Source organism: Hippoglossus stenolepis, chromosome 16, assembly GCF_022539355.2.
Source record: "Hippoglossus stenolepis isolate QCI-W04-F060 chromosome 16, HSTE1.2, whole genome shotgun sequence".
Taxonomy (NCBI): domain Eukaryota; kingdom Metazoa; phylum Chordata; class Actinopteri; order Pleuronectiformes; family Pleuronectidae; genus Hippoglossus; species Hippoglossus stenolepis.
The window spans coordinates 20966623-20982197 of NC_061498.1; the positions used below are offsets into that span (position 1 = coordinate 20966623).

General features: G+C 42.0%; 1 protein-coding gene across 2 annotated transcripts in view; it reads left to right on the forward strand.

Moving 5' to 3' along the window:
• Positions 1 to 15508, forward strand: part of LOC118123686 (protein TANC2) — a 48368-nt gene extending 32860 nt beyond the window's left edge. For both annotated transcript variants that reach the window (XM_035181208.2, XM_047343793.1), the window contains 13 exons: positions 1112 to 1234; positions 1852 to 1989; positions 2118 to 2216; positions 2864 to 3055; positions 3470 to 3563; positions 4502 to 4635; positions 4727 to 4850; positions 5088 to 5263; positions 5400 to 5532; positions 6491 to 6582; positions 6737 to 6871; positions 7079 to 7179; positions 9511 to 15508. In XM_035181208.2, the coding sequence (XP_035037099.2) occupies positions 1112 to 1234; positions 1852 to 1989; positions 2118 to 2216; positions 2864 to 3055; positions 3470 to 3563; positions 4502 to 4635; positions 4727 to 4850; positions 5088 to 5263; positions 5400 to 5532; positions 6491 to 6582; positions 6737 to 6871; positions 7079 to 7179; positions 9511 to 11389 (3420 nt within the window). In that variant the 3' untranslated portion in view covers positions 11390 to 15508. The remainder of the gene's footprint in view (positions 1 to 1111; positions 1235 to 1851; positions 1990 to 2117; positions 2217 to 2863; positions 3056 to 3469; positions 3564 to 4501; positions 4636 to 4726; positions 4851 to 5087; positions 5264 to 5399; positions 5533 to 6490; positions 6583 to 6736; positions 6872 to 7078; positions 7180 to 9510) is intronic.
• Positions 15509 to 15575: the final 67 nt, after the last annotated feature.

Below are 15575 nucleotides of genomic sequence, written 5' to 3' on the forward strand. Positions count from 1 at the left end.
TGTTCACACGGGACGAGCATTTCTCCGCGCTGGTCAGCCCCATAGACTGTATATATAAGGTCAGCCCGCGATTCTGCTTTCTCCGCTTGTTGTTGTACCCGTTGAATGTCGGGGTCCGGGGGTTACAGTAGCGCTGAACACTGCGGAAGTCCTCCACACTGCTGGCTGTGTGGCGCTGACACAAATTCCAGCTCACGCACGGGAGAGCGAGCGGTCGCTCCCGAGCAGCTGCTGCAGCCTCCCAGTCCCAACGATCCAGACAAATGCCACATGTGAGTGAATTGCGGGCTGACCAGCGGAGAAATGCTCGTCCCGTGTGAACAGCCCGGCTGCGTGCTTGGGAACGGCGCTGCGCTGCCTCGCAGCCTCGCTGCCTCCGGTGTAAACCCGGAGTAATGAGTGTGGGGGACGGGGGTGGGCCAAGACCATGTAGGGAGACTTCCAGTTCCTTGTTACGACACAATACCCAGGAAGCGCAATCGAGTCGCTCAAGCATGACGTTTGTGACTTAGAGGAACTATAACAAAACGCGCGAGTGTTTTTTCCCCAGAGTTTTTGGGTTGGTAGACATGCCAGATACCCACATTAACCTGTAGAAGCACTAACAAAGTGGAATTTGCATGCTATGTCCCCTTTAATACAACACACTTAAAATGTAAAGCCAGAGACAAAAAAATATTGAAGAAAAAAATGTATATGGCGCCATATTTCTGCCATATCTCAAGTCATAACTGGTAGCTTCGCACTATTTATTTCATTGATCTACAGCTGGAATAAAATGCCAACAAAGGCTACGAAGAGGTCACTGACTAGCAAACAAGCAAAAACGGATGTGAGCAATGCATAGTTTAAAATACCGTAAAAGTCGGTCTCGTTGTTTCATGAAAAAGGAAATGTTTTATCACACATTTGGTAAACCTCGCACACAGATGGAAACATCATTTCTGTTTGTTTACAACAGCGCCTCAAATGGAAGTGAGCACACTGTGGACAACCTCATTTAAATTTTAAACATTGTTACTGTGCATTTTTTGTGTAAGTATTTAATTTGCTCTTGATGCCAGAATCACCATCAAGAGCAAATGGTGACAAAAATCGATTCTGTCTCCAGGGTCTGAGTAAGAAGCTTGGGATTTCCTCCTCAGTTCTGCAGGGGCTGTGGCTGTCCTACAGCACAGACAACCTGAGCCCTACTCTGTCATCTCTTCGCAACCTCTACACCCCTAACATCAAGGTAACACACACACACAGACAGTCGTGTCTTGATTTCCTTTGACTGTAGGACTGTAAAGCAATTCAAAATATCTTTTTGGAGTTCCTCACACCACAGAGCAATGTGTTATCAACCAACCAGGCACATTTGATTGCTTCAAATAATCGCCAGTATATAAAAGTAGAAGCAGAAGCCACTTTTCAGACTCTCCTAAAAATCAGGACCCAAGGAATGCTGTAAAAACGGTCAAACCTCACATTCCGTCCTACATAGTTCCCATCCTTATCACATGTTTTCAATAATCACTGACAGACATGTATAGCATGTTGAGAGACAAATTACTGACTTTGCTTTACACTGTCTTTAAGGATAGACTTACTCTAACCTTAACCAAAGTTACTACTTGCCTAACCCATACCCTTACTTTAACCTAAGCAAACCTTAACCTATCATTAAAATATTCTTCACCTTAAAATGTCATAATTTATGTCATGGGGACTTGCTTTTTGTCCCCATAAGGAAGACAAATTCCCATAATGTGACTGTGTTAACGTGTTTAGGTCCTCACAACGTAAGGAAACACACAAACACATACAGACACACAAATGCAGGTGTCACTGCCCTCTCTACCTGTCCAGGTCAGCCGGTTGCTGATCATGGGTGGAGCTGATGTGGATTACCATAGTGGCGTCCTTAACAACGCCCCTCTAGTGTGTGTACACTCCCATCTGGGCCACAAGGATGCCGTGGCACTGCTGCTCGATCATGGAGCTCAGGTATAAAATTTTAGTTTTTCAGATTTTGTTAAGTTTTGTGGTTTCTTAGAACTAAATAGAAAGATAACCCCTAACCCCACTTTTCAATATTGAAGTGCAAACTTGTAGCCTCTGTGATGTATTTCTAGGTGGATTCTCAGTCACATGATGGTTTGACTGCACTGGGATTTGCTGCTGCTGCTGGACATATGGACATTGTCATCATGCTGAGTCAGCACAGAGCTAAGGTATACTCTACCTGTGGGCCTACTACATTTATTTTGTAATATCACAGTCTGGCTATTTGAGTACGTTTGTATCAGACTGGCATTTGTTTACAGGTGTGTTGAGGTGGAAATATTCAGCCATTGACTGCTTATTTCACTCTAAACATGTATTTGATCATATAAAAGGTACAAGAGAGAGATTTTAACATGTTGAACAACATTGTATTAAACCTACAATGTGCAAATGTAATTTTGTGTCACCCAGTGGTGACATTAAGAATGACACCACAAATCCCACAACAGATCTGGGGACATGGCATTTGGCAAACATATAGACCATACCAATAAACTCCAGGATTGCATTATTTTTCTATTAAAAAAATTATATTCCATCAGACTTCTATGAAAGATACTGTGATCAAATTGAAAGTTCTACAAATGGATCTATGCTTCAGCCAAAATTCTTGCTGGTCGCGTCTGACCATCCTCAACTTTTCAACTTTGATTCTTGAGAGCTGGCTCCAGTCACATTTCCAAATGTGAATGGTGCTCCGAAAAGCTCTACTTCATCCCTGTCTGTCTTCATGCCGGCTCATTTCTCTCAGTTGGAAACCTTCCTTAGCAAAAAAGAATATTCTACACAAGCCTTTGTCTTTCTGTGTATTCAGGTGGGTCATGTGGACAGCTCAGGTCAGTGTGTGTTGGTGCACGCTGCTCAGCGAGGCCACCTCAAGGTGCTGGACTTCCTGTTGAAGCATGCGGACTGGAGCTGCACTTCCTGCTGTGGCCAGCGGGGAGCAAGCAAGAGCCATGCAGTGCAGCAAGCTCTGATTGCAGCAGCCAGCATGGGCCACACAGAGGTCAACACACATTTACACAGACACACCCTTAAACAGCCCTAGGAACGTGTGTCAGTAACTGTGCCACACATAAGTCAAACACATGCACGCACACAAACACGCCCTTAAACAGCCCTTTGTGTCGTTAACTGAGGACCTCCCTAAATGTCCTCACTCCACAGTCACTAAAACTGGACCTCAGAAAGATAGCATTGATGTGTGTGACTCATATATTCATGTAAATATATAGATATATTAGTAAAATATGACTATATTATTAAAACTTAAACAGAGAGAGACAGACACTCAACAATTCTACAACAAGAATCCATATAAACCTATTCATTATTTGTGTGTGTGTGTGTGTGTGTGTGTGTGTGTGTGTGTGTGTGTGTGTGTGTGTGTGTGTGTGTGTGTGTGTGTGTGTGTGTGTAGATGGTGTCATATCTACTAGATCTTCCAGAGGAAGATGAGGAAGAGGAGGAGAGACCTGAGATTAACACACCTGACACTCTGTGGGGAGAAACAGGTACTACAAAACCTAATGCAACTGTACAAAAGATACTTTAAAACTGCACACTACATTTGTGTTTTTGTTTTATCATTCAATATTTCTGCATAAAATAATTTTGAATAGAGGGACTAGTGCTTTCTCTTCTCTTTCTCTTATTGCAAACATGCACGGCATTGCAGCACTGTTTGTTGAACCATATTAAGGCCATATTGAAAATAGAGATCGGAGAATAAAGAAAAAACGTTTTTAGGAAATAAACAGCAGTGAGAACCTGTGTTGGCCAGAGTTCCACTTCCTCTGGTTCCACAATCTGAAACCAATCTCATTGTTTCGTGAGAAACTAATCAAAACTACAAAACTCCTTTAAAGGGAAAGTTCATTATCTACTCACCACTATGTCGATGGAGGGGTGGGTGAAGTGTTTGAGTCCACAAAACACCTTTGGAGTCTCAGGGGTAAACAGCGTTGAAGCCAAATCCAATACAATTGACGTAAATGGAACCCCTTCTTCAGATGTATAATAACAGCAGAAAAAAAACATAACATGCCTCCATATTGCTTGTGTGGTGTCATTCAAGTGTCTGCAAGCCCCGACATTCATATTTGTCTTGAAACGGCGTCATTTACACCATGTTTTTAGCCTAAACATCCTCTGATAGCCTCCTCCGAGGTGCGTTCACGCTGTTGCGGACACACCAGAAGACCGCACACACTCTCACCCAAGGGAACGTGCGGGGTGCCCGTTCGCATTGCACGTCCACTAGCATAGCCACTTCCGGTAGTGGACTTTTAGGCTTAAAACTTTCCTCCAAATCTGTTTGGTTCTTTCTCCAGAATCGACAGTTTCTTCCACAATCTTTTCAAAGTCCTGATACTTGATAGTGTTGCTGAAGAGACAAAAGAAACAATTTAGAAACACACGTCTTCTTATTTCCCCACATCTCTGTTTTCAGCTCTAACAGCAGCAGCAGGAAGTGGCAGGCTGCCTGTGTGCAGGCTGTTGTTGGATCAGGGTGCTGCTGCTGAGCAAGGCAACAGGCGAGGTGTGGCTCCGCTCTTCAGTGCCGTGAGATATGGCCACTGGAAGGTATGCCCCCACACGCACACACAGAATAAGGTCTATTTTGATTCCTGCTGTTGAAATGTTGAGTGCCTTTCTCCCTCTGTCTCGTGGTCAGGTGGTGGAGTTGCTACTGAATCATGGGGTGGATGTGAACATGATTGACCAACAGGGTCGAACAGCTCTAATGACGGCAGCCTCCGAGGGACATATGCCCTCCGCACAGCTGCTGCTTGAACATGGTAACCAACCGCACCATACCATAACAACAACAATGGCTGCAAAAGGAAAATATTTTTTTTATTTTCACCCAACAAATCAAAAGCCTCTATGCCTGTGCTATAGCGGCTGAATAACTGGATTAATCCACACAGTTTAATCAGTTAGGGGTTGAATCCTGCTGCAGTCATCTCACCTCAACATTATCTCTAAGCTTGATGTTCACTGAGATGAATCTCTCTGTCTCTCTCTGTTTCTAGGAGCCTCTCTGGACCAGGCCGACAGGGAGGGGTTAACAGCGCTGAGCTGGGCATGTCTCAAAGGCCAGATCCCCTTGGTCAGAGAGCTGGTGGAGAGAGGTGCAGCCACAACTCATGCTGACCGCAGTGGACGAACACCTCTGGATCTCGCCGCCTTCCGTGGTGACCCAGAAGTGGTGTGTGAATCAGAAGCAGTTGCCATTACATATATACAGTACCTGCCAAACTAAAGTGTGGCGGTCCCTGCTTTACCTGTCCTACAGAGTCTGCAAAAGACTGAGCGAAACCTGTTTGCTACCTCTCCTGTGTTAGGTGCAGTACCTGGTGGATCATGGCGCGTTGGTGGAACACGTGGATTGCAGTGGGATGCGTCCTCTTGACCGAGCGGTCGGCTGCAGAAACACTTCGGCTGTCATCGCTCTGCTCAAAAAGGGAGCCAAGATAGGTAGTGACATGACTCAGTATTTATGATCCCTATGATTTTGTTTGGCTGTATCAATTCAACCCCACACTCACGAGGTATAAGAAACTTTTAGAGGTTATTAAGTGCTACTGTAATGTTTTTTAAGTAATTAACCTCACTCCTATTTTTTTATTATAAGTGCACCTTATGTCTAATAAAAGCATTTTAAATGAATTAAAAAAAAACCTTATAATGTTTTCTTTTACCACCAAAACATGTTTTACTTGCACAGTGACATAAAGCCAGTAAAATATCAAATATGACTGATAATTCAAAAGGAGCAAACCCCCCTAAAATGTGGATAGTCTGCATTGCTACTCTTTTGGAAGACAAAGGTGTTAATATGTGCCTATTTTTCTTCACCGATCCATTTTCATGTAACATGCACTGTTTTCATGGGTTTCAAATCTCCTAGTGACTACATTGACTGGTGACCGTTAGTGGTTTCATGCAGAAACGACGGTTATTGAAACCAGGAAGTGAACATAATAGATAATCTTTTTGGGATTCTTATTTTCTTAATGTGTCACATACAAGAACATTTTGATTTGTAAAGTTTACGTTGCAGTAGCTACAGTTGAAATCAGGAAGGGAGTAAGTAGGTAAATATCTATTTTCATTAAACTGTCAAACATTTGTGATTGGTCAAAACATTTTCAGCTGCATTTTAAATGTTAAATACAATTTTGAAACAAATTTGACAGGCTTGACACTGCTCCACTGTCACAAAATAGTTCCTTTATACAAACAACTCATGAAGCATTTTCCTGCCACCTTTTTCACAGAGGAGAAGAAACCAAAAATACCTGAATACCTGGAAATGTAGATAAAAGGAAAGGTACTTGCTAGCATTAATGTTTGTGTTTGTGTGTGTGTGTGTGTGTGTGTGTGTGTGTGTGTGTGTGTGTGTGTGTGTGTGTGTGTGTGTGTGTGTGTGTAGGACCAGCAACCTGGGCCATGGCAACATCTAAACCGGACATCCTAATGGTTCTGCTCACTAAACTGATTCAGGAAGGAGACAAACTGTACAAGGTAAAATACACAAGCATGAGCAAACTTAAACACAAACCAAACACACAAAGGTTTATTTGATACTGTGTGTAAAACATACTGCAAATATAATTTCATGATTCAGAAGTACACTTTGTATGTGTGTGTCTGTCTGTGTGTCTGTGTAAATTTGTAGCAAGGTAAAGTGCGAGAAGCTGCTCAGTCCTATCAGTCAGCACTTCAGAAGTTTCCAGGAGACGAGCTGAAGACATTCAGACAGCTGAGAGTGTGTGTGCTGCTCAACCTGTCACGGTGCCGCCGTAAGATGAATGTGGGTCTCTTTCTATCTCTCTACAACACACACACACACGAGTGTAGGAAACACAACATGATTTGTAATCCATTGTCTAAATATAACTCATAAGTTCATTCTACCCCATGACATGTTTTAGTTTAATGATTGTTTTGTTTTAATTAAACGCATCGCTCTCAATCTTCTGCCCTCCATCTTGAACTGAGTACTCTTTTCTTATTTCAGGATTTTGACCTTGCTGAGGAGTTTGCTACCAAAGCACTAGAACTAAAAGCTCAATCCTACGAGGCCTTTTATGCCAGAGCCCGGGCCAAACGCAGCCGCAGGTAATTATAGCAGCACAAGAACAAGTTGTTGAATGTAGTGACCTGACCCTAAGCAAATCATGAACTGTTAAATGTATTATTTTTTTGTTAAAAATGTATTTAATTGGTTCAAAGCCAAAAAAACACATAAAGAACAAATGTAACATGATAACATAATTTTTTACATGTATGTGTTTATCTAATTGGTGAAGTCTGTTAATCAATGTTCCTCCAAAAATGAGTAAGATACTGTTTATCAATTCAGTTTATTTCTATTTTAATTATATAGCGCTAAATCATAATATACATTATCTCAAGGCACTTTGCATTGTTTAGTGGCGACCTAACATATGATAGAGAAACCCAACAGTTCCCACAACAAGCAGCACTTTGGCAACTGTGGAGAGAAAAAAACTCCCTCATTAACTGAAAGAAACCTCTAGCAGAACCAGACTCAATGTGGGCGGCCATCTGCCTCCACCGGTTGGGGTGAGCGGGGAGAAATGGGGAAGAGAGGAGGTGGGTGGAAAAGAGGGGAGAGAGAGATAGGGGGGAGGGAGAGGGGAAGAAAGAGGGGAGAGACCAAGAACAGTTGTGTAACCATCATGTTTCAGCCCTGACTCTTCCATCTATCAATTTAGCTGAGGAATATAAGAAGGCCTTATGATTTAATGATTCTCTGTTTTGGGACGACCAGCCCTGTTAAAGGAATAGTTAACCCAAAAAACGCTAATTCACGCAGTATCTACTCACCCCTATGCCGATGGAGGGGTGGGTGAAGTGATTGAGTCCACAAAACACTTCTGGAGTCAAGGGTCAAACAGTGTAGCAGCCGAATCCAATACAACTGAAGATCTTAGTGAGCTATCTTTAGACATAAAAAAACAACAGAAAAAACACAACATGCCTCCATACTGCTCCTGTGGTGTCATCCAAGTGTCCGCATGCCCTGACATTCATATTCGACTCGAAACGATGTCATTTACACCATGTTTTAAAGCCTAAATGTCTGTTGATATTATCCGACGAGGTGCATTCAGGGACCGTTGGAAATGCTAAGGTCTGCTAGCTTGGCCACTTCTGGTTGACTTTTAGGCTTAAAACATGGTGTAAATGACGTCGTTTCGAGTCGAATATTAATGTCGGGGCTTGCAGACACTTGGATGACACCACAGGAGCGGTATGGAGGCATGTTATGTTTTTTAGAAAGCTCACTATTATCTTCAGTTGTATTGGATTCGGCTGCTACTACTCTGTTTACCCCTAAAATTACAGAAGTGTTTTGTGGACTCAAACACTTCACCCACCCCTCCATCGGCATAGGGGTGAGTTGATAATGAGTGAATTAGCATTTTTGGGTGAACTATTCCTTTAAGTAAGGAGACTGAAATATGTACTGTCAAAGAGTCTTTATATAATTTCAGACTTCCGTGGATGTGTAGCCACTAGTTTCACAACTCCTGTCCTTACATCCCGAGAAAGAGAAGTAGTCCTTGCTGGCTCATAATGTTAAATGGAATAGTAAATGGACTGTATTTATGTAGTGGTTTTCTAGTCTTAGCAATTGCTCAAAGTACAAGTCACATCCACCCATTCATGCACATATTTCTACAGCACTTCTTTTTGACCAATAACTTTGGGTTGGACCACTGGCACAAGTACGTTTCTACATCCTAACTTGCCACAAATACCAAGTATCTCACATACAAGTACCAAACCAATTCTAAATTGCTGTATGTTAGCCCGACTTACGTAGCTTAGCATAGCCAGTTTCAAGGTGTTGCCATGGCAAGGCACTACATAGATCTGATACATTTGCAGAGAGGCTATGTGCTCACATATTTAGCTTTCCTCTTTGTAATACTTAAACTTAGTCTAGGTGGCTGGTTAGGCTTAGGCAATTCAATTAGTACTAAGCCTTATACCTACAAACTACTTACTGGCCAGAACATACACTAGAAACTCTGTTGCACTTCTGAGAACACCCATGATCAGAGGTGGGTGTGGTCTGTTGTGATCAGGCCCTAGTGTTATGAATCATTTTAGTACACTTTGAATACTGCACAAGGTAACAGATCAAGAAGGATTTAGTTTTCTTACTCTTTTGGATTCAACACAAATTTAATGAACCATTTGTTGAAGGACTGTGGGACTGAATATTGAGTTGGAACAGGATCAGATATTTGATCAGAAATATGATGAATTCCTTCATTACCTTTTGTTACCAAATGACTACAACAACAAGTTTGGGCTCCCAAAATTCTCTGCATTAATAATGACAGCACACTCTCTTGTTGTTAATCTTCTTAAACAACTTTTCTGACTCCGCTTTTGCTCTCTGTCATCATTCAGACAATTTCATGCAGCCCTGGAGGACCTAATTGAGGCCAGCCATCTGTGTCCATCTAATCGGGAGATCCAGCGTTTGCTGTCCCGGGTCAAGGAAGAGTGTCGGCAGGATTCTCAACAACAAGAGTCTCCCCGTCCTTCATCACATCATGCTTATCAACATAATGTGTCCATCAACGAGGCCAGGTGCAGAGATTCAGGTTGTCTGCAGGTGCATGACAAGGAGGGGCTTACAGAGGAAGAGGAGGAAGAAGAGAAGGAAGACGAGAGGTGTGACAGGGAAGGAGATCCCCCTCCACACTCCTCCTTCCACCCTACACCTGTGGTTCAAAGTATTGACACTCACTGCCGGCCTGCGATGTCATCACCCTGCTCCCTCTCCCCTACTCACCTGTATCATCACCTCCCAAGTCCCATTCACTCTCCTTCTTCCTCTTCAGCCTGTCATTCTGCTCCTCCTCCTCCTTTATCCTCCTTTCACAATTTCAGTCCTCCTTCCTCCCCAATACAGCATCAAGCCAGCCCAATGTCAGAAAGTATCACTGCATTGTCAGGGATTGGTGTGCACCACTATCCACAGTCCTACTTAGCGCTCCACCACTCAGACCAGAAACAGGGAGTGCAGCAATACCACTTTTTGTCTGATCAGAGATCACTTCAGAAGCAGAACCCTGCACAAAGCCAATGGCTTCAACCAGCCAAAGCCCAGGTTGTTAGAACCAGTCAGCCTAGTTCTTCATCCCACTCCAGCATGGTTTTGGGAAGTTCAGCTTACTCACAGTTTGCCTATCTGCCCCAAGAATTGGATGAACTGGGAGACGGAATTTGCTCCAGTCTCCTAAATGTCAGGCCTAGCCTGCAGGTCCAGGCTGGTCTGAATTCTGTAGCTTCATATCCACTTGATGATGTAGATGTTGGCTTGACTTGCCAGTTGAGACCTGCATCTGGCTTTGGGAGAGGAGCAGGAGGGGAAATGGTGGGGAACAACCGGTTCGCCCAGGCCCGTCAGTTCAGCCGCAACCAATCCAAAGCAGCTTCCTACCCCATGGAAGTTACAGAGGCAACAATGGGACCGCCTGAAAGCCTTCCATCATTGCATGATTATCAGTACCATGATCAGGGTGGCCTGCGACGTCCACTTAGCACCCATCCAACCTCATCCACTGTCTCCTCCACCAGGCCTCTCAACCAGAGTGTCAGTATCTGTTTCCCCACCACCAGCAGCAGCTTCGCTGGTGGGCAGCCAGCTAATCATGGATCAGGCTTCAGGACCTCGGCCTCCACACAGCACATGGATTTACCTTCAGATCTTGCCTCTGTTGGAGGGGTTACTGGTTATCATGATGATCTCTTTCTGATCTCTCCCCAGTCAGAAATATGTATGACAGGAGGTGGGACTTATCCTGGGGAGGGAGGTCGGTCATCAAGGAGCACTCCTTTTATGGGCGTTGTTGACAAGACAGTGAGGGTGCAGCAGCAGTATCAGCAACAAGCTCCTTCTAATTCGTCATCCTGTCTCAGCCCCTCTCGCTCCTGGGCTGTGTCTTCAGTGGACACAGTGGTTACCCCACCTGGTAAAACCCCGCCCAACCAAGGAGGCTTCAGTCAACCACAGCCCTCCTCCATTGCCTACCACAACCGTGGCAACAACAATGCCCACAATGGTCACAACCACCTCGACTACTATGAGGTGCTGCCAAGTAGTGGTACCCAGGGTGAGGGCTCGATGCAGGTTGCTAGTCACAATCCCTCTTACCTGGACGTGAAGCTGGCCCGAACACTGCCAGTGATTCATAGCTGCTCAGACAGACCAACTGAGAGAAAGACAGGACCTACCTCTCCTGTCAAACCAAAAAGACCCTTTGTTGAGTCCAATGTATAGAGAAAAGTTTAAATGTTATGTCAGACACAAGGGAGGAGGGTCAACCAACATTCCAAGATTCACAGAAGATATGGAATATGTAAGGTTGGGCTATGCTTGACACTAATTAAGAAGTTGGGTGTGTTTTTCATATGTGTTGTTGGTACTGAATTAAGAGGGAATACAATAATAGTTGTGGGCTATACACACCCAGGTCCACTGCTGCAAGAAGTATGTATACTTGTCAGATTGTTTCAGAAAGATGAGCACTTCATGTGAAGCATAATAAGTTAAACATATAAGTACAACATGTCAAGCATTTCTTCTTCTGTTCGGCTTATTGGCAGGTGGTTAACATACAAACCTGATCTGTCGCATTGTTAACCAGTCAAAGACAAGACCAAGTACAAAGGGAGAGAGGAAAACATCAAAGTTCGAAGAAAATTTACTTTTGTTCTGAACTGACATAACAAAGCACAATGAGGAAAAGCAAGATTATGGAAATTGTAAACACAAAAAAGACACTGAAAAAATTCCTCATTCTTTCCCTGGTTATCTCTGGCTAACTTATGTCCCTGGAAGTCCATATTACACTGCTCTGGAGTTTCTCTGCCAAGTTCATGTATGAAACCCCAGGTGGTTACGGTCAGACAGGAGAGACACAAAAGCGCCACTTTGCTATTGACGCCATTAATGAAGATTTGCATTTCAAGTTTGAAGCGCTTAAATGACACAATGACTGGAAACCTGGACACATCCATGCTCTAGAACTTGTGCCAGGCAGATGCTGGTCAGTGACCCCGACCTAAGCCATAGTTTGAGAAACTAAGATTATGCTGTCATTGTATGAGCACTGACTTACTGTTTATAAAACAAAAGTAAGTGATATTTATCTGTTTTAAGTTATGTCTGCGTTAACCTATATGAATAGTGTTTCAATTTGGAGTTGTTGTTTTATCTTTTGGAGTAATTTTCACTCAGAACAAAGAAAAGTTTTCCAGGAGACAAAAAAAAACAATAACAACATTAAAGTGCAGTTTTGTTCAGTTCTGGGTTAAGAACTCTTCTTGCTTGAGTACGATGGCATTAATTTACAAAGACGAACCTGAAACAATGCCTTTAAGAATTTTGGATGTTAATACTTCATGTAGGATTTTTTTATTTTTGTTTTTATCATGAAGGTTTTTTGTATCCTGTGGTCACATCATTCCCAAACTGATTTACCAGGGCCTTGATGCCCATTGCCATGGAAACAGTGCTTACGAGTCCCATGAGGTGCCAAATGGCTCCTACTACTCTCAGTAATTCCTTGAACAGTGATTGTCCAGTCATAGCTCATCTAACTTGGCAAAACATGTCCTATCTATGTCTGGATTTCTCTTCACACATTGAAACAGGTGCGAATGGAGCTGTAGTAAAATCAATCCTCTACATTTAAAGTCTTGTGATGTCTCTTTGTTTTAGCCTTTTAAAAAACAAAAACACGAGCAAAAAAGCAAGGAATGGCTTGATGTGCAATGCATTTATCTGCTGTAGTGTTAGCTGTAATACAAGGACTCATAGAGTCTAGTAAAGCTAAAAGTGAACATATTGCTTGGAACAATTAAAAGCTATGAACTAAGCAGCAGATCTAAGCATAACAGGGTTATGTTAGAATCAAATAACTGATCTTACTTTGTATTCTCATCATACTTAGATTAACTAGTTCTATACTGCCATACAAAAACAATGCTATTGCATTTTAATGCCTCTACGCCGGCGACAGCCCGTGACCAGTGGCCTTGAGGGAATTTCTTCAAATTTGATACAAACATTCACTTTGTCTCAAGGATGAGCTGATTAGCTTTCGGTGGTCAAAGGTCAAGGTGGCCTCACAAAGCACATTTTTAGGCTTGTATTGTTATATCTCTGGATCACCTTGAGGGAATCCTTTCATATTTGGCGCAAACCTTCACTTGGACTCAAAGATTTACTGATTTGATTTTGGTTTCCAATGGTCAAGTTCACAGGTCATGTTTATGAATTTCTCAAATGGGATATCTGAAGATCAGCTTGAGAACATTTCTTCAAATTTGGCACAATATTTCACTTGGACTCATGGATAAACTGATTACATTTTGGTCAAAGGTCACTGTGGCCTCGAAAAACATGTTTTTGGCCTCTTGAATGGATTGAAAGATGAACTAATTAGATGTCAGAAGTCAAAGGTCACTTTATCATGTATGTAGCCATCAGGTGCATTTTAAGTCCCATATACATCATTCAAATTCCAAAACAATTCCCAAAAATCCAACACATACAGCATTTTCTGCCAATGTTGTCATATTTTCAGCTACACATTTCACATCGTTTAATTAACAATTGATGACAAAAACTAGGAAGCCTGCATTAGGTTACCTTTGTCTAAAATCAAGAAACCATTGTTTCAAAAATGATTTCAAGACAACTGATTGATTATCTGCTGTGAGAGAATGGAAAGCTTTATAGGTGTAGAAACAGTAACAAGAGGAAGAAGTGAACAGTCAATCAGCGCTAGTTTTCAAGAGGGTATGACCGCTAAATTATATTTAGAAAATGGGACTAAACTTTGACGTTTTTATGTATTTTCTGCACACGAATGCCTGTTTTTTTCGTAAATTGAATTTTACGTTTCTAATGAATCAGCAATTCTCTGTCAGTGTTGCTAGTGCCGATGTAACCTATGACCTCTAACCTCTCTGTCTGTCTCTATGACCACTGCCCTTTTCTCTTTTTCTGCTCAGGAGTCTCCAGCTATGAGATGTTTTAATACTTAATCGTGCTGGTTCACAAGGCATTTTTACAGTCTGGCTGCTGGACAACGTATAATTGTAATTCTGGACAGTTAGATTAATGAAGGATTATTAGCAAGTTGATTGGAAGTCCAAGACTATCATCAGTGTTGCTTGAAATCCTTGACGAGCCACTTGGCAGATGTGTAGTCTGTCATTAAAACAGTGTGTTGTGCTTTATATGTAGGATTTCACCCCCAACTTAAGGGGTCTCAAGCCCCAAGTTTCAAACACTATGTTGGAACAGAGCAGGGTCAGTGGTCCCTGTTTACATGTGTGCTTTGTCACTGTGTGTAAGGTCATATTTTAAACCCAGGACTGTTACATCACCATGTAAATAAATATTAAGCATTTAAAATGTGTTTTTAATCGGTTCATGTGAAAAGATTGACTCCTAGAATTACAGAGGAATAATGCTGAATGAAAGGCAGATGTGTAATTGTATCTCTTGGGGGATGAAAGGGGGAATAATTGAGCTTGACTTGAATGTTACATGTGGTTACCCCAGATACATTCACATTTCACTATGCTCAGCATATAAATATGTCTTTATATGTATGCTCTACATTAGATTAATGAATTTTTTATATGGATATTAAAAAGCACACCACATTTGTTAATGTCAACCCTTGAACCTGCTCATTGATGCTTTCTCTGTTTTATGCATTTTCATGAAATATGTAGGTTTTGTCACCACCATGCAGTGGCCCACTGGTTAGTATCTAGTTTGTCATGATATGTCTTTACGATTTTTTTTTTTTGTTTAATTACATTCACTCATACATCTGCATTTGCTAACGTAGCTCTTTTTGCCTTGTGCCATATTTAGTGAAATCCACTGAATTCAACTTGGGTTAATTTTGTAGATTTCTTTTAAGGTTTTGAAATTGAACTGAATATATTTCTCAATGTCAACCATTAAGCAACATTAAGGTAACTATTTTATAATTGAACACATCACTAGCACAGTCATGACATGGAACAGAGTTAGAATGAGGGCCAGACAAGAGGACACTGATTAATAATGAAGAGTTTCTATTCAGCATGAGTGACATGTCTGTCTGACCAATTTAGTGTTATTTGTTCAATACCCCCACGTTAACAGACAGGAACAGGAGTGTGCTTTATTGTTGAGTTTTGTAAATAGTTCACCTTGTGTTCCAATTGTTCTATGTTCCTCAAAAGGCTTTGTAAATAGTTCTGTTTGATGTAAAGTTCTTTCAGGGTAAGTTTCCTTTTAGTGGTTAGTTTGACTTTGTAAATAGTTTGTCTGTAACACCTGTTGGTGTAGTGGTGCACCAGGGACATTAAAACATTGCTTCTAATGTGACCCACTGGAAAGAACCTTGTATTTTGGAGGAAGAACTTAAAGGAATTAATGGAGCCTTTCTCCAAAC